The sequence below is a fragment of the Leptinotarsa decemlineata genome, unplaced genomic scaffold (assembly GCF_025532065.1).
Source record: "Leptinotarsa decemlineata unplaced genomic scaffold, Ldec_3_MD MMD2_P_RNA_scaffold_5, whole genome shotgun sequence".
In the NCBI taxonomy this organism is placed as follows: Eukaryota; Metazoa; Arthropoda; class Insecta; order Coleoptera; family Chrysomelidae; genus Leptinotarsa; species Leptinotarsa decemlineata.
Window position 1 is genome coordinate 18,667,927 of NW_027412532.1, and position 24,923 is coordinate 18,692,849.

At 32.7% G+C, this 24,923-nt stretch overlaps 1 protein-coding gene across 3 annotated transcripts in view; it reads right to left on the bottom strand.

Annotated features, from left to right (window-relative positions):
* Positions 1-24,923, bottom strand: part of LOC111502661 (Zn finger homeodomain 1) — a 961,246-nt gene that overhangs the window by 12,237 nt on the left and 924,086 nt on the right. The window contains exons 1-2 of one of the 3 annotated variants that reach the window (XM_023156785.2): positions 16,448-16,682; positions 4,242-4,549 (exon numbers count right to left, since the gene is read on the bottom strand). In XM_023156785.2, the coding sequence (XP_023012553.2) occupies positions 4,242-4,549; positions 16,448-16,535 (396 nt within the window). In that variant the 5' untranslated portion in view covers positions 16,536-16,682. Of the gene's footprint in view, positions 1-4,241; positions 4,550-16,259; positions 16,413-16,447; positions 16,683-24,923 lie in introns of those variants that run through there. The other 2 variants (XM_023156786.2, XM_074169670.1) reach the window with 2 other exon arrangements.

Below are 24,923 nucleotides of genomic sequence, written 5' to 3' on the forward strand. Positions count from 1 at the left end.
TTTGACACTACAACATATAACATCGTGAAAGTACCCGCTATAAAATCTGTTGTGCCACAAGGGTATTGGCCAAGGCTTGTAATCAATCAAAAAGTGGCGCCAACGTAATTTTCACAATTATTCATTTTATATATTTCATACACTATTCTACAGGATGAACCCAATTACAGAATAGGAAGTAACAGTGGCATTTACAAATATGTACTTACATAATATAATTTGTGAATCTATATTAAAAATAAAATAAAAACAGAACTGTCAGTTGAATATATCTAGGACATGACTAACAGAATTAGAGGTATCGCACATTGTATAAATTTGAGATTTTTTCATTATATTTGTACGCGGAGTGTTGAGATAAAATGTGGCACTATTCCTAGATGACCGTCTAGGAACCCAAAAATTCAACATATGTAACAGTTGAGAGCAGGTGATGATATTGTTTATGACCTTGAATAAAAAAAGAAATGAATAATATTTACGCCTTACCTCGAGACTACAAGAATTGTGAGTTACAAGCAATTCATAATAGGGTATTCCATAGGGTATTCCTACAGTAGGATACGTGCCTTCTAGTTCAAAAGACATATATTTTAGGAAGCGCCTCTGTAGGGCTTCTAGTTGATTTATATGAACCTGATAGTAGGGACTCCACACGATAGATGCATATTCCAGCCTAGATCGAACAAAAGTGAAATAAAGTAATTAAAATGTTGAGCTTTTTCGAGGTCTTTTGTATTTCTAACTAAGAATCCATACATGCCATAAGCTGCTGTTAGAGTAGTGTCAATATGTTTATTGAAAGAGAGGGATGAATCAAAAGTAACACCTAGATCAGTGAGAGTATCAGGACGCTCCAGAACTTGATTGTTTATGATTGGTTTTCAGTGAGTAAGACATTACATTACATTTGGATATGTTGAGAGATAGATTATTCTTTCGACACCAGCATGTAGCAACGCGATTTAAATTCAGGGCGAGACGTTCGCAACCATTAGAACATGTTATATTGTGATATAGTTTCAAGTCATCTGCGTATAAAAGGAAATTGACATCAATCTCAGCTCCGATATCACTAATGAACATATTGAATAGTAGGGGTCCTAGATTTGATCCTTGTGGTACACCAGATGTGGCTATATATTCGATAGACTTGAGGCCATTGAGTTGAACGTACTGCTTACGGTTGTAAAAATACGATTTTAAGAGGGTGATTAGGTCATTGGATAACCCAAAAGTCGAAAGCTTGTTGAGCAGGATACAATGGTCAAGTCTGTCGAACGCTTTAGACTGACAATCAATACCCTCTGCAATACATTGAGTGATTGTTACAAGATTCGTGGTGGTTGAACGTCCTTTCATGAAACCATGTTGATTGGGGCTAATAATGTTGTTGTTGTGGTTAGTGGTTCAGCCAGAGCTGAGGCACAATCTTTAATGATGAATGCTGGAATATGATCAGGTCCCGCAGTAAATTTAGGCTTTATTTTTTTTTAGGGTATGATAAACATCTTCAATACTAAAGTTTTTTATTGCTAAGCTGGGAATATCACTACTGTTGTTCGCATGGTCACTTGATGTTGACACTATATAAGAACCACTGAAGAAATTTGCAAAACCATCAAGAATATCTGAGGGATTATCGAGTAGCTTGCCTTCATGTAATATTTTATGACTTGTTAATGAGTGACCAAAACTTATTGGGGTTATGGATAATCTCGCTCTCAGTTTTCTGAATGAATTTTTTATAAGCTATTCTAATGGCTGCTTTGATTTCTGCCCGAAGACGTTTGAATTCGTGAAAAGCGTGAATGTCGCCGTTTCTTTTGTATTTACACCAAAATTTTGTTTTAGTTCGAATTTTCTTTATCAATGCACCATCAGAGTAGGCTGGATAATTATTTTTAGATTTTATCGAGAATTTTGGCACGCAGCGATCAAATACACTGTAAAATTTTTCATAAAAGTGAAGACTGGCATTTAGAAACGTCAAATCGAGATTGAGGATCAGCTCATACATGAGCGGAAAGTTAGCTTTTTTAAAATTGTATGCATCTTGGAGACATGAAGCAAATTTATTCTTTAAGTTCGTTTTGAAGTTCAGTTCGCATGTTATTTCCAAAGCAGGATGATGACCGTCCTATTTTACTAATGGATCTAGGGATTTTTCAACGAGGCAGAAGTGAATATGTTTATTACAGAACTTTGAATATAATGTTAATTTTTAGGTAATGCCAATATAAAACCCTACCTTTCCTGCATTTTGTTATTACATCAGGTTTGTCAAAAAATAGTCTAAAATATTAATAAGGTAGTCCAATTTTTAATGACGTTTTCTAGCGAATATTTAAATGAATAAAAATTTTGAAAAGTTGTTAGTCTTCTAATTGTGGAAAAGTTTGATTTCAAAGGGTTGGCTTGTAAAGAGACCAGTTAGGCATATTTTCAACTGTTATATTTCTTTCAATTACTTTCAACATATTTAACCTTCTTAGTGAAACATCAAAGAGTTCAAATTCAAGTTAGCAGAACCTACGACATATTCGTTAAATGAAGAGGAATAGAGTACAAAATTACACTCAAATTATGGCCTAAAAATTAATTTTATTTCTCAATGCGGTCCTGTTAGCTTAGTTGATATTTAGTTAGTTTGATTTACAAAAATTCAAATTGTGATTTTCATAAACTATGCCAAAGGAAAACGAGTTAATATGATTTTCATTGATTTAGCTAATTCTTTCAGAGAATTTCGCTCTAAAACGTACATCTAAAATGTTCAATTATGTATTTACTCGTTAGGTTGTATTTATTTCCTGTTCGTATCCACAAACATAATAACTGTCAGTATTTATGAAGTTGACTCGCGAGCATAAATTGCCATGCATTGCCAATCCTAATTTATGTATTTCCTAGAAATGAATACCGTGAAAATAAATAAATACATTAAAAACATCTGCAAAATATTTTTGCAAAATCACGATGTATATTAAATTATTTACTAGACACCCATTTTATGTTTAGTAATATTCCCCGAGCCGTTTCGAAGTCATCTGTCGTTTAATATCCTTTATATTTCTGTACGGTTACGTCAATTGTGTATAGCTTGTCTTCTTATTCTGATTTGAAACGCCGATCCCGGTTCATTTTAATTGTGAAAAGTCAATGAACCCAATAAATGAATGTCTTTTTATTGGGATCGTACTTGAAAAGTTATACCTATCGGTGACGAATTATGAAATAATTCACAAGAGCAGGTTAAAAATCTGTGAATTCTTCAAATCAGCAATAATTAACTCTTCTGATCAGTAAAAAAACGATTTTAAATTGTAAAATTAACACGCTAATTTGAATTAAATGTATCAGGGTACAATGTTTTTGTAATAGATTTTAAAAGCTGTCATACCCTTCATTTAAATAGAGTGTCACATAATATAAATAATAAATCAGAAATTCATGAATGATATTAATTTTGAGGCATACACAAATTAAACAAATTTGTTTATAATGAGAACCAACACACGATTAGTCAGTATAGTTGTAGCAACTAAAACATCCAACACATTCAGTTTTCCTGGAGACTCAATTTTCGCCGGTGTGCGGCTAGCCTTACACTCAAGTAAAATAAATTCAGTAACGTTTGTATGAATTGTATTTCTATTTTAAACTGGAGAAAGTCGATAAAATATGTCTTTGGGGTTAAAGACATCATCTACATGTTGCAAATATTACTGAAGAACATGACTAATAACTTAAATTGAGGGGATGGTGATATTTTCCATTGAGTTAGACTTCTCAGGTCTATTTTGATCTTTGTATTTGTAAAACTCGTATATATTTCTGGACGAAATGTTAAACTTTTAGCTAGCAATTCGACACAGCGCTGCCTGAAATTAGATTTTGAGGGCTCTGGTTTTGGGTTTTGTGTCCAGTTATTTTTCTGGTTCAATAAAATATTCGTTCATGTCAAATTCATCTATTTTTGGTAAACTTTAATGTATTTCAAAAAACTAAAAAATATTTAGATTATGTATGTTCTACGAATATAGTAGGAAAGTTTTGTAACTGATTGAAATCTAATCCTTGGATTTTTCCTGAAAAAATATTTCTGTAGTAATATTTTTTTTCATATGAAGAATAGCTATACATATTGTTCAATCAAAGAATGCACACTTATATTTGAATGTTTTTATGATAATAAGTGAACCACCGGAAGGGATGAATAAATAATTATATGTGCTTACCACTTGTGCGTTTGGCGAATGCAACAGTTCGTGCTTTTCCAATTGGTCCTTAGAAGAAAACGAAGTGGTGCACTGTGAACAACCGAAGGGACCACCCGTACCAGCCAAGGTAGGAGTCGGTGACACGGCACTAGCTATGGGAAGACTGGCGTCCAAACCCATGGAGAGTTCTCCGTGGGAAGATTCCATGTGTTCTTTGAGGGCTTGGAAAGTCTGGCATCCTTTTTGGCATTGAGGACATTTTATGAAGTATTCGGGAGTCGAGGCGAGGTCTTCTTCTTTTATTACACCATTTGTGAGAGGCGAGGCTGGAAAAAACAAAGCAATTATTTATTGCGTTGATGACAAAATTATAACAACTTTCAATATTTGGGAATATTGTTTATAATTGTTAGTCAAAAAGAAGAAAATGGTACTATTCGTTTTCAACGTGAGCTCAAAGTAAACACAGCTGAACACGTGATCAAATGTCTTATTTCGTCATCCCAATCTGCAGTTTAGGACTGGCTATAAATTGCAACCCTCTTCAATTTATTTTCACGTAACTGACGCGTGTTTTTGTTTGACGAAGTTTATCTGGCTCTCCACTGTAGAATATATTATATTTGACTTTAATAAATACATTTTCTGCAAACTCGAGAACCAACACTCCGATGAGAAACAGTTGAAGAATATGTGCCACCTATTTGCATCAGTAGCATTCCTATTAAATGTATCGTTGACAGAGTTATATCCTCTACCTACAGTTGGATAGTAATGACCACACAGATATGCGGTTGGACATACTCTTGAAAATTCACAAAGTGGTTTTATGCAAAAATGGTCGCAATATGCGGTTTTCCGCTAGACACAGACTGTTTACATTTCCGCGAAAGCATAAAGCATGCGTACCTACAAGCATATGTACGCACGAATAGTTTTCCATAAGAAAAACGATTGTTGTAAACGTACAATATCCAGTGACTAGTTTAGTAATTATTTTGAGCAGATACCTGTTGGTTTGAACCAGTTCCACAGTTATTTTTTGAGATAGACCTTTGTCAAGATTTTCCCGAATGCTTTCTTACATGCATTTTCCCAGTACTTTTTATGTTTTTTTATTGACCCATTTCCTGATCTGGTTCCGTATCACAGATTTTGATATCCACACAGTTGGTTTAGTGTCGAAATATGGTGAACTGATGATGCGTCTCTAGCACACTCATCAGCTTTTTTATTGTTTGTGATTTTTGAGTATTCAGGCACTCTGTATGGGTATTCATTCCAGTTCTACAGTTTCCTCAGTTTTCACGGCATTTTCAGGCCAGTTTCGATGAATTATCTCAAAACGTATTATGACAAAAGGTTAGAACAAGATACAGCTTCACTTCATAATATTTAATTTAATTAGTTATGTTGAATCTCAAAACGTTTCGCATGAATTAAAATAGAACCTACGAAAGGAATAGAAAAGTTGACTCTATATGACATGATTATAATATAAATGAAAAACCGAATTGAATAAATACTTGAAGAACAGCTCCAAATTTACGTTGAATTCAAAGCCATTTTTTAAACACGGTATCACTATAAATCCTGTATTCATTAATTGGATTTCGGTGTTTAAACACGAAACAAACTAATCACGAAATTAATGATTATCTGGGTGACTTCCAATTTTTCTGGCATACCTCCTTTCAGAATATTTAAAATAATTTATCGAACTACTCCGACGCTATTTGAATGGTTTCATTGATGTACGTTGACTTTGAGGTAGATCAATTTTTATAGCGCTAAATATGGTTTCCAGTAAAGAAACAATGGAGCAATTTTAAAAGAATTATTCACCGATTTCACATTTTATATTTTTATAAATATGGTATATTTTACTACTTTCGATTTTTATTTTCAAGAGAAGAGGAAAACCATATTTTGATATAGAAAAATGGAATAAGGAATGATGAAACAATTGTGTCTTATTACTAATTCAAGTAATGTTGGAATTGATAGAATTTTCTTTTGTATTTTTCCCTAGAAGAGAATATATGTTATTGCAACTCTGTATTTATTCATTCTTTATAAGAAGAATATTCTTTACGAAGAATTACGAAGAATTACAAAAGAAAAAGTTTTTCAACGATGATTGATACGAAGTTTTGAATCAATTTTTAGAGCCATGTTTCTCTCACTTTTGTGTGAAAGACGATTCTAAGACTATACGGGAAATAATGTGAATAAATATTATGTTTCCCAGGTAAAAGTTTTTGCCTTTTGTATACGTTTGTTATTTCAATTTTCAAAAAAAGCCTATAACATGTTGGATTTTGGATGAATCTTTAAATTCTTTGAGACATGTGAGTCAAAATTGTTTTCACTGAAATAGTGATAAAAGTGGTATTATACGCTGTTTTAATATGCAGGGAAGGGGAGGTCAAAAATTATTTAATTACAAAACTAATTACAAAATATTTTCGTTTAAAAAAAAAATGTTATGAAAAATAAATGAAATAAAACTTGAAAGGGATTTTTTCCAGTTTCACTTTCATTTCCATACTACAAAGCGAGGTTACAAAATATTAGAAAATATTGTACAAAATCTACATTTAGAATTATACTTGAAAACTTTCCGTTTACAGCAACAAGTTGCAAATTATAGCAATTCCTTGAAACAGCAAATTCATTACGTATAGTTGATAAATTAACAGTTTATTGGAGATTTTCACTTAACAGTTTACAAAACCTCAACACTTGTTTTAGGCGTGTTCATACTAACCATCACATATTAAATTCACCAATTTTCAGCGTTTGACAAACTTTTGAAACTATCTTCTCCTTATCAATCATCCAGAAAAAACATTGGGCCTATTAGAAAAACCAAACGACAATACGCCTCTTCATTAGGGATGATATTAAAAAAATACATTATTATGGACTTGAGTACATTACATTATTACATTAAGAATTTGGTGTCCAATTTTTTAAAAAAGCTATTTGTACAAAAAACAAAGAACATTTATTGTAGGGAATTCATTTTTCATTTTATCGAATCTTTGATAGTTTTTAAGATATTTCAATAGTCATAAATTAAATTTTGATTATTCAAAAACGGTGAGTTTTGTGGAAAATGTATTCATGATTATAGGTAATAACTCATTTTGAATAAATAAACATATAATTGCAATGATGAATGTTAAATTTTTGACAGACAATGACCCTACAAAAAAAGAAGAAGACTTTTGAAGAGAATCGAGTAATAAACAAAGAATAATAACTCTTTTTGTCTTTCTATTGACAGTTCGGAACATACTGACTTTTTTTTTAATTTTAATATCGAATAAAAAAAAATGTTGTTCTCAGTCCCAGACGGTTCTCGGAGTACCTAGTCCTGCATTACATTATTACAACTCCAACGAACCGTTACATATATACTATAACTGTAACTATAAATCACCCTGTAGACTCTACCGATAATTCATCCCAAGTTATTAATTACAGTTGCCAGCATTGTTAGAAGAGGTATTTCATTTACTCTTTCTTTGACGGCAAGGCAAAACTCGCTTTTTACATTGTCCAGAACAAAGCTAATAAAATTGGAATTCGTCCAAGTAGAATTTCAGCGCTATAATACGCGACACACGTCACAAAAAAGAACTCATCTATTTTGATAAATTGCGGTGTAAAGGTGGAATGATTACGCATACCCTGCGGCCGTGTGATTCAGTTCAGCTTCCCTTCCGATAACGGTTTGTGCTGATTTGTCCGCTATTTTATATGAAACTATAAACAAAGAGAAGGAGCAGCAGTCCAAGGTTTCCAGACAGGTAAACTTTATAGCGGCAGACAAAGATATTGCGCTGGGAAATTCAGGATAAGTCACGTACGGAAGCCACGTCATTCCGATGAATTTATTGAGAGATTTCGAATAATCTGGCCCTCCCCAACATTAAACGTGTTTAGATGGTTGCGTAGTTCGTAAAATGAGTCGCGAGAGTTTCCACCGAGAAACTTTGATGGGTGACTAAGATTTCGACAAATAAATTGGAAGTAGCGACCTTAAAATTCAGAGAAATGAAAGTATTTTTCTTTTGTACAATTCAGTGTTGTGTTTCATCAAGTTTATATATAAAAATAATTTGTATGCATGATCTACACATATTTGTAAGTTTATTTTGAACCTGCTTTCTCCCTTTCTTTCCTACATTTTTGTATTGAGTGTGAGGAGTAGAAAACCAAAAAGTTTGTTTCTCAAGAAATATATCTTCTGAACACAAATAGTTGTGAGATATTGAATAATAGTCGGAGGAAATTAGTTTTTGCTCTTTGGAATCTAAATCATAATGATCTTTTGAGCCACCTAAACGAACAAGAGTCAACAGTAATATTCACAACAGAAATTGAACAAAATGACCAACTTGTTTTCTCCGATAATTTATCAAAAAAGTCTTCAGATATCAGATGATATTGATACAAATGTTCATCGAGAAGAACACAAAACATCATGCAACTTACGTAATGCATTGTCTCTATGAGTAATGACATTGATGAAATCTGTTCTGGAAGAGATTGTATATCCAGATTTTTCCGTAGTTTTACAATAAATCCAATAGATAATAAACAGTCATTTAACAACTAGAATGCTCTATAGATAGTAATACAAATTCAACTAACACACCTTTCACAACCAACATCATATCTTTCGCTTCAAATTTAAAAGTGTAGTTCAGATTTTGAAAATAAATCAATTTCATGAAATTATTATACACTCAGGTCATTTGTTTGGCAAAACTGTAAATTTCTCTATCGATAACACTTGCTCCACTCAGGATATAATCCTTAATTATATGTTGAGATGTTTTCCAGAAGAAGGAAGTGATAATATAAATTCAAAAAACTTAGTTTCAAAATCAGCATTTTAAAATTAATGAGAATTATCTCGAAATTTCCGTTTTGTGTATCAGGATGCAAAATTACAAATACATTCAAACTGATAGTGGAAAAGGTAGCGTTAAAAAAAGGAAAAGTTGAGGATGAAAACAAAATGTATATATAGAGTTCTAAACTAATTTGCCGTACCATCTTATTGGCAGAACTTTCATACTTTTTTTAACAAATTAGAAAATTAAAAAAGGGTATATATTAGAAGAAAAAAAAAGGAATTAAGTAACTCTTGCATCGTTTCAAATGTAATGCTTGATGTAAAACGTTTTTGCAATTATTTTCAATGCAAAAATAGAAAACTGAGACAATTTTCCCAATATAAACAATGTTCCGGTTATTGTAGACTTCTGCAAAATTGATCGTACCTGAATAAATTGATAGACTCTACAGAGTGGCCTCGTAGCATTTTCACGGTTTTACTAAAAAACCCCTTTTCTTTTTTCATATATTTTTTGTATTGCACTGAGCTATTTGTTTTTATCGAAATTGTTATTTATCAGACCAGTGAACTATTTAGTTTATTGGGAACAACATAATGAGATAATTTTGCACAGGAATTTGACAGTTCCATTTTTTATCATTTACCAGTTCTTATATTTTTGTTTCGTCTGTAAGCCGAAAGCCTAAATATCGAGTGTTAAGCATAATTGCTACACAGGATGTTACCAATGAACGTAGCGTTCGTTAATTATTTCCCGTCGAGCGTACCTTTGTGTGATTAAATTAAAGGAAATAATATATGTGGAATTTAAAGCGAAGTAAATGCTCAACCTGAGAAATGGCCGATAAAATGGCGCGGTTGTCAGGAAATGTGTTGGAGAACTCGTTCGAACGTTTTTCTTTTTATCTTGGTTGGAATATATCCACGTGTCAGTGAACTCTATTTTTATAAATATATTTTCGCAGTTGATTAGACCGGTCCGTGAATTTGCAAGAGTCACTTGTTGTTGTTAGATGGCAATTTTACAGTTTGTTTCAAATTATCGAATAGGCAACTATTATTCAACATGACAAAAACTTTCATTATCTGATTTCAAACACAATACTCAATCCGATCCAATGCATGTTTATTTATACAGTGAGTCACGTATGTATGGAAATATTTCAATTTTATTTCAACAAAAATTCCTTTGCAATTCGAAATAGTAATTATTATATCCAGATCAGAATTTTTGGAAATACGGCCTCAAAAAAGAAAATTTTGTTCTTCACAGTGGTTCAAAGTCAACTTGAAATTACCCAATCCCACGATCACAACCCTTTTATGCATTAAATTGCCGTGAGTGAGGGTGGTGCATGTAGGAAAAACGGTGCCAATTGTCTGAAGCTGCATAGAATATAAGGTAGAGGAAAATCGGAAGAAAACGAAAGTTAATACTTTTGTTGTCTTGTATGGAATTGATTGTGTGGAATTGAAATATTTTTAAGCTGAACTACTTATTGAAAAACTTTACAGTAATTGATAAAATAGCGCATTATAATATTTCATTATAAACTGGTATACACAATTGTAATTATTGAAAGGAATATCGAATTTTTATATATCTATAAACTGTTTGCTAATTTTGCTTCAAAATAACTCCCTTCAAATCACTGATCTCAAGTTGTTGTTAAGGGTGTTCTTCCGTTGTTTGTTCTTTATCAAATGTGGATGTTTCGCCATCATCTTCAAGACTGGTTACTGCTTATACTTCGAGAAGTAGGAGCTTAATTAATCAATAGTAATTGAAACAAAAATGTCACTTTTTAATTTCAAACATTTTAGGTGATTTCAGCGTTTTGTCCAATAATATTTTAAACATTACATTCAACATTAAACTGATACAGTACATTGATAGGCATCAATTGATATACATCTAATATATAAAAATGGATGTTTGTTGGTTGATTTGGTTGGTAAGTGGTAAGTTCTACATCGCTCAACCGATCGTAATAAAACTTGACATGTATAAGTAATTTTAGGCTATCAATTTTTCTGTAACTCGCCACTAGATGGCGCTGTTGAACAATTTTTGAAAGCACTGTTCTATAACGCTGCGTATGCCTAAATTAGTTGATTCTGATTCTGTCAAAACATTGGAACAGTAGCGATACAGCAACATAGTACTAATTAGTACTACAACTACCAAATTCTACGCAGACGAAGCCGCGGGCAACTAGTTTCTTATGGAATCAATGAAACAGGCAGTCTTAGAAACACCAATGCTGTATTATTCGAAAACAGCCTATAAACGGAATTGAAATGTCATAGACATTTTCAGTTATTATCATTTCAAAAACTACACCTCACGATTTGATCTTCACAAACTTTATTTTGAAAAATATATCACATGTTTCGCTAGCACAGTAGCTTTTTTAAGTGATAAATCACTTGAAAAAGCTTCCGTGCTAGCGAAACATATTGTGATATATTTTTCAAAATGAAGCTTGTGAAGACCAAATCGCGAGGTGTAGTTTTTGAAATTACTATGGATCTTCATCAAGTAACAGCCGAATCAATCAGAAAATTCAGTCATTGTATTTGCGCATTTAGATTTTTAACGTAGTTTCTTAACTTACAATTGAATACTTGTGATGCATTGTTTGGAACCTTTGGTGTAGTAATTATTATTACTGGAGTTTTATCCCAACACCAAGCCATTATTCTAACACCTCGACACGTGTTTTGATCACCAAATGATCATCTTCAAGATGAAGATTACACCAAATGTTCCTTATATCTTATTTTAATACATATTTTTGTCTGTTCATAATATTTTCCAGCGCAGTAATTTTAATTTCATAAATTCCAACTTGTTAAAATAATATTTTAATCTTCAGATTCTCCTGACTATTACATAAGGACACCTTGTAAAATTAATTCAAGACTAGTAGATAAGGCAACATTTTGAAACTGATTTAAGACACTAAAGACGCAGGTATAGTCGAAGTAACCGGTATTGTGCATGGTTAAAGCTGTCGGCGTTCTCAAAGGCCAAAAAAACCAATACAGAGAAACAAAGCCGCTGCCAACTAGTCCACGTGGACTGAAGAATTGGCGTTTCGTATTGGATAATTTTTACTAACAGAGTTTTATGACTGGCTGAAGAGTCATAAAATTGAATTTGAAGTCATGTTACGGTAACGAATAGAATGCGAGGATGGTTATAGCAGTCGTGTTGTCAATGTTCAGTTCAGGTACTGATCGCGATTTGAGTGTTGACATTCGATATTGGTGCAGTTATAATTTCAAAAGTTTTGTTATCTGTTTAGAATGTAGCGTCCTTGGACAATTACTAATAGTAATATCGAGTGTGATAACAACACAGACTTTTTCCTGTGTAGTGATTCCAATAGTGATTTAATCAGAAATGATCATTGAATAACAAAATTAGTTAGCTCCCTAACTATATTATTGAAGGAGAACTGTTGGAAGGTGGGTTGCACTATATCGTTTACTTGAATTATACCTAGCAGAGGTATCTATGGTATAAATAAGATAACATTGTACAGTTTAATCTTCCTCTTGAAGATGATCACTTGGTGATCGAAACACGTGTCGAAGTGTTGAAATAACGGTTTGGTGTAAGGATAAAACTCCAGTAATATTCTTTACAGTTCAATAACCTTAATGTGGTTTATTAATTTGAATTCAATTGGTAGAATGTGCAAACTACAAAGCAATATTTCAACTTTATATTTATGGATGACAGTATTTAGTTGTATAAACAAATTCAGGATCAAAAGCCGGAAATTCGTCAGCAAATCGATAAATTGAATCCGGTGACAGATGTACCTACAATAATCACGATTTTTATACACGAAGTGATATAAAACAGCTTTCATGTTTCAGTCAAAATTCATGACGTTGTCCTGCAATAAATTAAATATTTCACTTTTAACATCTCGCCACTTCTTTCATCCCGAGCTATAAAACGATAGATCTCAAATTCCAAATACAATTATCTCGAAAACCGATTAAAATACGTCGTCGATATTAAAAATATATAATATTGAATCTGTCGGAGGTTCAGAGGCCTGCTATTAATATCTAACCCAATTATACGATTCAAAATTGAAAACATTTTTATCTGTAAGCGGAGCCACAGCAGGAAACGTTGCGATTGAATATCCGCCCATAGGTAAATCAGAATAAATTTTATACGATACGCGGGCGTCTCTCGGAAATGTTGGTTGCATACCTTCCAGGCGCTCAGGAGTGCCGTTACGATGTGATGATGTTGAATCCTCCCATAAAAAAATAAGTATACAGGATGGAACACAGCTATGGGGAATTGGGCATATAACCTAACTAGTACAGAAACGACTTCCTTAGTTCAATAGTTAGTAAATTGATTAATAATGTATAAAAAGGTTCACCCTGAATTTAGGATGGTTTGAAAAGACACTGCAAAAAAATATTACAAAATACTTAGGTAGATATTCATACTGACTGAAAAAGGTGAATAGGTAGATAGAGTTGTGAACTTTGTAGGTTTGTAAACTTCGTAAACCCTTCTATAAACGAAAGATTTCCTTGCATTATTTTCAACTGAAGGGATCATTACTAAAACCGCTATTTTTTTTTAATTGACCTTCTTGAATGTAGATTTTTGGAATTGAACAATTAAAAATAAGACTAAATTAAATCAATTCGTATGTGTAACTGATCGCTGTGTGAACATACAAATTACTTAAAAAAACCATTACTGGAGGGTATTTTTTAATTAATTTAGTAGAACACAAAAAAAAATTTTATAACTTTTGTCTGTGTGTATTATGGTAAACTTCATTTGACATTTAGTGTTTGATTTATTTCAATAATTTCATAAATGGAAAAAAGTGACAATTCAAAGGATAACGTTAAACATTTTTTGGAAAAAAAATTATGAAAAGTCCTTTTGTTAATTTGGCTGGAACTTTGTGGTTAACTGTATTCCTAGTTTATAGAACATATTCTTGAATACCTACATATATATCGTATCCTAAATGAACATGACTGATGATTTTCAAAATACACTTTCAATCCTAGTACTTAATATTTTTTTATATATTTTTAATATATTCGCAAATTAAACAATCTGTAATATTTTTAAAGGTTTTTAAAACGAAGAAAAACCGTTATTTATTTTAAAGTGTATTATTGGACGAGGTATTTAGGCTACCCATAAAAGAAATATATATAAAAATATTTATAGGCCGACTTCAAAAAAGCTTGTAGTTGATAACAAAATTAAAATTCGCGTGCGGCAATCATATCCAATGACAGAGGATTGCAGAATATATAAATAAAATTGAAAATCGATTTAAATATTGAATCGAAAATAGATAGGTATGCTAATTCAATAAAGTTTCTTTTTTGAAATTCCCACCAAGCATCCAAGATCAAAGAGAGAACATTAAAGTTGTGGTTAACGATTCATATAAATAAAATATTTACAGTTTACATGAAATTAATTTTAACACAGATAGAGAACGTATTTAAAACGAAATTTATGATACCTATAATTACTTTGGGATGTTAATTTTAAATAGAAACCACACTATACGCAATGACACAACATCCGTATTGCAGATTTTCTAGCCTAGGTAAGTACCAGCAGAAAATATAGTCTCTTAAAACTCCAATAAAAATTTCGGGTTTAGGCTCTAGTTTCAAACGAAACATTAAATGATTGAACAGTTTCAAGTATATTCTGAAGTATGTACATATTTGACTTTTTCAAATAGGAAGAATCCAATTTATTAAATATTTATATTCTTCCACCGATAATAACTGAATATGGTTGATGAAGTTCCTTCAAAATGAAAAAAAAACATAGGAAGTAAAATTTTGCAAAGTTACCTAATCGAAATAAATCATGTTAGAAACAATGTTACCTACCTTTTTACTTAATAGAAGAAATAATAAACTTGCACTAATTAAGAACTTAATCTAAATGTTATGGTACAGAAACAAAAGATGGCTCAAAACATTTTAAGCATTAAAAATACAAGAAACATAAAACAGCAACTGAAAAGGCTATTGATTAGATGGTTTCAAACTGTCTTAAACTCTCATCCCCGATTAAACTATAAGTGAAATAATCATGTGTATAGATAGAAGTGAAATAGTGTGGTAGGTACTATAATGTAGGTATTAATGAATTTTGTAATTTTCTATATGACTTGAAAATATAAAGAATGTCGTGCGGTTACAATTTAAGTTCTACAAGTTCTTGTTTCTGACAAATACATAATTACTAAGTTTATAAGTGCATATTGATATCTCGTTAATTTCAAATTATTCTGTCAATATTTGCAAAAAACAAACAAAAGTCGAAAATATGCAAAAACAATTTACTCTGAGAGCATAACATAGGTATTTTGGGGAATAACTGTTGATCAAGACCACTGTCATTGCGAACTGGAATATTTACACCACAACTTTTGTTATGTTCCATATTTTGAAAATTAACCGGCAATATTTCAACAAATCTAATTTAGAGACAAACTGAACAGGTAGCCTTCCATTTTAGTTTTTTTCACACTAGATCCCAAGTGGTCAGTTCATTCTGAAGAAACCAGTTTTCAAACACGTCTACCTTGAAAAGATTACTCACGCGTGTCACAGATTCAAGACGATGGATACGGTCTTCTACTTGCTCCACGAACAGGTAGGTATAGTAGCAAACAAAACGACTTCATGTCACAACCAGTTTAATAAAAAGGCTACCTATACATAATGCAAGGAGGTTAGGAAACTTAGGTAACAACGAACACTTGCCAATGGCAAGGTATGAGCTCAAAGCACCTCCCCCATTCACCTGTCCAATCCCATAAAAACAGGTGAAGTAAGCTCGCGTGCACAGGTATAAACCACCTGTGAAATGGACCAATCAGGTGGACTCAGGTGGTTCTACGGCTTGTAAGCTTAGCGAATTTGATTGATAGGGAGTGGATACACTTTAACTGCTGTTACCTGAGTGGAGAGAATGTAATAATTGTTATTAGCTTACGGCCCATTTTTTTATAGATTATTTTATATGTTAGTAAAGGAAACATTTCAAGTGTTAGGCTTCTCACTTCTACGGATGGTCGGAAATATTTCTACACAAACACTACAACTCAATTAAAAAATACCTGCTTGAGGGGCGAAACCTAACAGCGAAACTGACGTCATCGCTTCTCAGACTCAATAGTTGTTTACAAACAATTTAAACAAAACAATCATGAAACACGTGAAACGAAAGATAATCCGCCGAGCAATCACTGTCACATAAATAACATCGAAAAAGCACATCAAATATGGCATTGGAACATCTACTCACGTTGATAGTTGTTCCAAATATTGGCTAAACTCCACAGTCGATAGGAGTAGTCGTAACACCCATACATGCTCTCACTACGCGCCACCATGGCAAACTACGATCGAGAGCAACACGCGACTCAGATGAGAGCTACAGAACTATGTTTTGATCAAGCATCTCCATCCCTCCTCTCTCGCCACGGTGTGTTTCGTCCCCCCACCAAGGCAACTGCGCGCGTTTCGGCGGTTCTCTACCTACATTCTCGTTACACTTGACGCCGGCGATGCGATCACGCTGGTAAAAAGAGTCGAATGGGACATGGGATGTCCGCCTCCGATTCTGATATCGAATTGATGCGTACGGGCTAGGTTTCCTCTGATTTGGATCGCTCTGAGATTCGAGGAGTCGCTCGCTAGTTGATTTTATGAGGACGCTCGTCTGTGGGTTGAACCGGTCTACTGATAATGTTCTGTTCTGAGAAAAATATGTGTTTGCTTGATGATTTTTCGTCTGAATTTCGTGTAATTGAGAGGGGAGGCGCATGAGGGTTTGAGTTTGTTGCTTTTATATTATTTTAATCTTTGGCAGGGTTAATGTAGATACTTATCTTTCTTCCTTTATAAATAAACATTACAACAATGTTGTTACTTTTCCGAACAACTTGATCTTATGTTGAAAAATGTCAATCAAATGAATTTTGTGAAATTCGTCAGCACTATTAATTATCCCGCGAATAATTATATTTTATTTTCTTTATTCCAATGCCTACCTTTGTGTAGTATAAGAAACTTCGAACCTTGCAATAAAAACAATAAATTCTCACCATCAATACACCATCAATAGGCTGATTTCAAATTCGACTCACATTTGTATGTCTATCTCTCTTCAAAGTACGGAGTGCAAGCTATCATCCAAACAAAGCAAACTTCACATTGATCAAACGAGGAGAAGTTCCCCCAAAAGAATGAAAGATCATAATAAAAGTGTTTGAATGAGAAGCCCAATTCAACTTTTGCAAACAATATTATGGCAGATGGGCACAAATTCAATATTGACTGTGATATAATATGTACATATTAATGTTTCAAACTCAATTTTTTAGAATGCTTGGAAATCAATAAATACAAGAATTAGCATCATGCGTGCGCAATGAAAACACATAATTAAATCTCTCCTCCGTAAGATGTTCCTGATTGAAGTTAATTAAATGAAGAATTTCAGTTTTTATAACTTAATCGTTTGAATGAGTTTGATCCTAGAATACTCAAAATTATCATTCACTAAGTAGTTAGTGGAAGTCATTATAATTGGACTTATGGATATGTGTGTGCAAGATATCATTCCGAAAAAATTGAAGGAATACCAACTAGTGGCTTACCATGAAGGTATGGTTGAAAAAGAACTGTTGTCCATAGTATGTTCAAATATTGCTCGTTTCACGGAATATGTATAATCGACAAGATGGCACAGAAACGAAATATTATTATTCTGACTATGAAACTACTCATTATTGTGAATTCATTACCATTGAACTCGTTTGGGCTCAACTGAAAGTTTCGTAGCAAGAAGGAACACGACATTCAAAATAATAGATGTCAAAGAGTCCTTAACAGATGTTGATGGAACATTTTATAAAAAGGGGACAACATATGGAAATTACTCCATTTAGATGAGGGAATTGTAGAAACTTCAATCGTAACATTCAACGAAGATTCATCATATATCTAATATTTTCTCATTTATTTATTATTTGGTGAATATTTCCATTTGGGTATACTAACTGTATATAAATGATTAAAAATAGTTGGTACTTTCAACACGTATTATTGATTGAAAAGACACACGACAATGTAGGTATGAAACTACCCGAAAGCTCATAAAATATCTTCTTTGCGATATAAAAATAGAATGAAAACCTGGTAAATATTATACACCCACCTATAATAACCATGGCAAATCATAAGAAAATCACAAAGTTTCTTTTAAGAGTTTTTAATGAGCCTTTATTACTTTTTACTATGAGAGAACAGAGTACACTGGCTCCAATTAATTAGGTTGATGATTATTATAGAAATAACAAACTGTGTGAATCTATGATGGAAATTATCAGTGAAATTTTTTTTGTATAAATCGGTGTTGTTAATGTTTTCCATTTCATGTACGACGACACTTTTCTTTCAAAATGTAAAATAACCTTCAAAAAATATTTCACTCAACTTGATTTTCGCACTGACAAGTAGAACTAACATTACTCCCACACATCACAAAAGCAGCATTCTTCCCGAGTTCACATTAAAATCATCATTTAATTTCTTCAGGAGGATAATTTTCTTCAAGGATATAAATTCCTTAACAGCTTATCATTATCAAAAGTACCTAGCTAGGTATAAGTCCTTCTGGGATTTTATAATCGCATTTTATAATCTCCTACCTCTCCATGTTGATTCAACACAGCTATTGATGAAGGGATAATAATTATTTGATAGATTTGTTTAGATAATGACACAAAAATGATCAACTTCATCAGGGCCGCTTCACTCGTGTCAGTATGTTGAAAATCATGTAATCCGCCATCTTGAATATTTTTTCTGACATATTTTTTTTAAGGGCAAAACACAAGCACTACAGAAAAATCCTTAAGGCGTTCTCAGGAAATTTATTCCACATAAACGCAGTTTATGTGCAATTTTCATTCAATATATATAGATTTGACTATTACTTAAATTGATAATGAACATGATTTTGCCATTTTCCACAAACCATCTCGGCTCCTACGTCGGCTCGTCCGTAAAACAACTAATCCTGTAATGGGTCAGCTGCCAGACTTATAACGTAAATTACTATCTCAATAGTTAAATGTAATTTTTCTCTAGATGTAAACCATTTTAAAGAGTTAGCGTCTTCATCTACTGAATACGCTAACTTGTTTGGCGAAACGCGCATCGAGAAGAATATTGCATGTCTGGTGATTGGAAAACGTGCTTGTTTTGACGCAAAAATAATGACAAAAACTTGACCTCTCTTACTCTCTAACCCAACTTAGCGCCCGTCATGATGAGCAATAGTGCTGCAGTGGTTAAAGTTATTAGACAAAACCCACATTTCCAACCATCTTCGAATAAAACATACTTTTCAAATGAGTTTTCATTGAAACTAGATACGGTTGAAATAATCCACTTCTTGACGTTATTTTTGGCATAACTCCTGAACCACCCGGTATGTTCCCATTAAATACTAAATATTTCAAAATTACTCAAGGAATCCTAATATGGAGAGCAATCTATCTTTTTCTATTTTAAAAAATCCAGCTTTGATACGCCATGATTCTAGTGGATACTCCGTATATTGGAACATATTTCAAGAAGCTGAAACTTTTATAACAAACATTTTTTGCTAACTAGTAATGAAATACATAATACTTTATTACGTATCATTAGCAATTATCTGCAACATGGCAACCTCTCCCAGAATCTAACGGGTTTTAGGTCCGTAACATTATGTAAACATTTTTTCCTGTATAGTGTTTTTGTCTTGCTAGAGAACTCTGAAAACAAAATACTATCGCTTTCCGTTACTTCAGGTCGATGAGACCATTTTTATTTCGTCAGTTGTTGACATATCGCGAGTTTCATCAGTGTCCGTTCTCATTTAGCTTCGGAAAACTGTTGTGTGGAAAATATGTGATGTGTTATGTGTTGTGGAGTGTTTCGTAAAACATTTAGTGAACGACGGATGAACACGATTGAAGTTATTGAATTCTGTGAAACAAACAGGTATAAACGGTAGTTAGGTTAGAATATTGTGTCGTGGACGATTTTTATTTAATTTCAGGGAAGCTCCAGAACACTCTTAAATTGAGTAAACCCTTTTTTGCAAAGGGGGGAGGGGAAACACAGCACAATATATTTTATATTTAGCATATTATTAATTCTCCTAAAAGGTTATTTTTTAAGGTTACGAATGTATGTATATTAGGGTTAATTTAAACATCATAGATCGTTTCTCTATCTCAATTTCAATCTTAATTTCAATATCAAGAATAAATTCGATATATTTTCTTGAAATACAAAACGTATTTTCACAACGTTTTAGGTTCTTTGTCTTTAGTTGGTGACCTTGAAAGTTCCATAATTTCAATTATCGTGAGCTGATTCAGTTAGGTTGAGCGTTGACAGCTGATGGGTGGTGGTGTTTGCTTTGAAAAAATTGTGGTTGTTATAAAAGTAGTAGTTCAACAAAACTTTGGTTGTTCAGCAAGAAAATTTAAAAGTACCTATTTAAAAGTAAATGCAGATTATTATCAACAACAAAAGTAAAACTCCCGCTGTCATTTATCACCAGTCTAAGATGAAAATTACAAATATAAATATGAGAATAAATTGACAATTGAAACTAAAATTGAGACAGAAACTTGAGAATATGACTAAGTTGGCTCTTATACCTACTCTTCGCGACAATTTGTGAGTAGGATTGTGCAAATGAGGCATTTCAAAAACTTTATTTTCATTCAGGAAACTCATGAAATCGAATTCAAAATTGAAGTATCTTAATTATCGCACGACAAATATAACACATACATCAAGTAGGTAGCGTTGTTGACAGGTTGTGAATATATATTATTTGACTTATTTCAACTGAATCCGAAACACAAGTTGAAACACAATGTTTTGTTGAATGAATAGCTATTTCACACGCTTGAATTTATTTACATACAATGCGATCTAAAATAATACTTAGTTTATCGATCCTTACTTAGGTATTCGTATCTTATAAGTTCCAACGATTATTTTGTTGTTTAAAAATCGTTTTTTTTTTTATTTTGTTATCTAGATCTAGAACATTGCGATTCGATAATTTCCAGTTAGGTTAGGAATGAACCTTCTTTGCGTACCTGCATATTGGAAGTTCACATTTCCACATCATTTTCATGCTTGTTTGAAGAAAAAATTCAAGACTTTTTCATGGTACATTCAAACATTTCAAACCGTATCGCATTAATTCATAAAAATGATATGCTCAAAATTGTTATCTCAAATAAACATGTACGTATCTAAAACGAAGAAATGGGCTAAATTTATAAGTTTTGCTGTTGTTTTTCCTCTTTTGGAGAAAAAGTTTAGTATTTTTGGTGGGAAAAATTATTTTCCTGGCAATTGTTTTAATGTTTGACTCATTTCAGGATATTCTGAAGCTGTCCAAAAAGTTTCTTACACATCGGTAACTGCATTATATCCCAAATCTTTCGGTAGTTATTTCTAAAAAACCAAACCAATTTATCCGGTTACCGTTCGTCGGTAATGATTTTTAAATATCATTTATATAAACCAAAAAAATATTACATATCATTGGATGCCTAGGACGTTTAATTAAAGCCGTTTCTGAAAATTTCAAGTACATTTTTAGATAAATTATATATAAATTCACAGCCTTTTAATTATAATTTTTCACAATTATTCACTACATATGTTTAAAAATTTGCTTTTATTTTCAGGTAAGCGTGATTACAAATGCCCCTTTATGAATCCAACATTTTCCTGGATAAAGAGCATGACAACGCAAGACCTCTGATTCACCGATAATAATAAGGTATGAATATCTCTCAAGTAGATAGCATATATTTGAGTTAACCGTGTTATTAATTTATTGAAAACTAACTCCATACATTCTTATGATCAAAAATGAAATATATGCCGTGAAACGAAGAAAATAGTATTTTTTCATTGAATATTGATATTGAAATTGAATGGAATGCATAAAAAAGTGCATACACGTTAGAAAATATGTATAAGGTATCTGTAGATGAGCCAAGGGCGTACTAGAAACATACGAAGCGGGGTTCAAATGGCATGTCTTAGAATAAAATTTCAATTTTATATAATATAAAAGAAACTATTGGAAAAAAATTACTAAAAATGCATTGAAAATATACTTATTATATCAAAAGGTTATCTTGCAGGATGTTGGGAACATCATCTGTAATCCTTCATTTATGTTGAAAATTCATGAGTGCTGCTTGACACGAAAGAAAAGATGCCTGATTTTTATGAACTCACTGTTGATCAAATGGACAACGGGCTAATTGTTATATAGTTCTCATATTCAAAGCAGGTATTCAATTATTGAAAAAATCTTTTAAATATATTTCAATTGGTGGAGGTGTCGTAAGCTATATTCAATGAAGTTATTAACTCGCTGTATTTTCCGATGTTATAAACTATTATCCTTGAGTCTGATCGAAAACATCGAAAAAAAATATTGAAAAATAAATGTTTCTAAACTAGGTATTTTTATACAATACGGTCAATAGATGTTTTGAATTTTTTGTGTCTGTATTTGTATTTCAAAAAGAGTTTTTTTTTTAATTTATGATTTGTCATTCTAAGTGAAATGAAAATTTCTATGTTTTTTACCACTTTTAATTGTAACTAACGTTACTGCAGTTTCATCCTATATGGACATTCTCAAACTTATATGGTTTATTGTATAAGTTTGGGTCCACAAAATAATTTTTGATGACCGGAAAGTGAAGTTGATCGACATAGTTGAGGTTCTAAAGATATCGAACGAATTTGGTGTTAGGGACAACATATCGTGTATGCATATTTAGGTATGCGAAAGTTCTGTTCAAAGAAGGCGCTGCGCTAGCTCACAATCGACCAAAAACAATAACGAATTGATTATTCTCAGCAACGTTTGAAGCTGTTCCACCATGAAAACCGGCTCCAAATCGTGCAAAGTCGCTGACAGTCGACTGGCAAGGTTATGGTATCAGTATTTTGGGATGCGCATGGTATAATATCCATCGACTATCTTGAAGAGGAAAAAATCATCAACAGCGACTATTATGTAGCATTATTGGATCATTTAAAGGTCGAAATCACGGAAAAATGGGCCCATTCGAAGAAAAGGAAAATGCTGTTTTATCAAGACAATGCACCGTGACGGAAATCAATGAAAACGATTACAAAATTGCTTCCGCATCCACCGTACTCTCCAGATCTGGACCCCATCGACTTTTTTCTGTACTTAGACCTCAAGAGAATGCTAGCTGGAGAGAAAGAGTTAACCGTTAAAACTGAGGTCATGCTATACAGGGTGTAACTAAATAAATGTAAAACAGTCAAGGAGGTGATTCCTCATCGAAAATAAGATAGGATCTTTCATATAAAGAAATTTCATTGGAGCTTCCCTTGTTAAGATACAGCCCCTTAAAGGGGGTACATAAAATTTGTATAATTTGTATAACAATTTTTTTTCACAAGCACTAAAAAAGTTACAATATTGAAATCAACCTGAAGTTTTGTACTACCAAAAACAAATTTAGCCAGAAATTTATTTGGTTTACCCCATGGCTGTAAGGGGTGGAAAACGCAACCCCTAAAATTTATTTCCAATGTAAGTTTTTGTCTTATTATTTGTTTACCATTTAAAAATGTATTTCCGATAGCCTGTTTCATTCTGAACAAATCATGTCTCTTGGGTTTTTTGCCCAAAATAAACCAGTTCGCAGCAAAAAATTATTTTACGAACAATTACAGAGATACATCGTCATAAATGCGAAAATACGAAACTAATCTAACTAGTAGGTCGCTATTAGCGATAGTGACAATTAAATTGGTATGACGCTGTCAGTTTGTGAATTTTCGAAATTGAATTAATAATTAATATAATTGTGTGTTGTTCTGTTATTAATTTGTTACTTTAATAATTCACTTGTTATTAAAATGGCATACACAAATGAGGAAATGGCTGATATGCATTACGTTTACGGTCTGTCGCAGGGGAATGGGTTAAAAGCTTCTAGAAGATATGCGGAAATGTATCCTCAACGGCAGCATCCTTCACATAGAATATTTGCTCGACTTCATCAACCATTACGAGAATATGGTTCATTCGACAAAAGAACGCAGGATTGTGGTCGCCATCGAGAAGTACAAACACCACAGCTTGAGGAAGCAGTACTTAATTTGATTGAAGAACAACCTACTACCAGTACTAGAAAGATTGCTTTCCAGCTAAATGTTGATCATATGACGGTATTTCGAATTTTAATGGAACAACTCTTATACCCTTACCATCTGCAACGAGTACAGGCACTGTTACCGCGATACTTTCCGAACCGTCTTGAATTTTGCAATTGGATGCTGGAAATGATTATTGTGACTTTCTGAAGATGATAGAATTCACAGACGAATGTAGTTTTTCTCAGGACAAGATTATTAATTTTCATAATTACCACATAAGGGCTGATGAAAACCCTCACGCTATTGTCGAAACTAACCATCGAGAACAGTTTTCTCTCAACGCGTGGCTCGGAGTTATTGGGGATGATTTAATTGGGCCTCAATTTTCTACCTCCTCGATTAAATGGTGAGGCATACGTTCAATTTTTAAGAGAAGTGCATCCAGTACTGCTGGAGGAAGTTCCTTTGGGCGTCAGAAGGGATATGTTTTTTATGCATGATGGGGATCCCGCCCATTTTAGTCAAGTAGCACG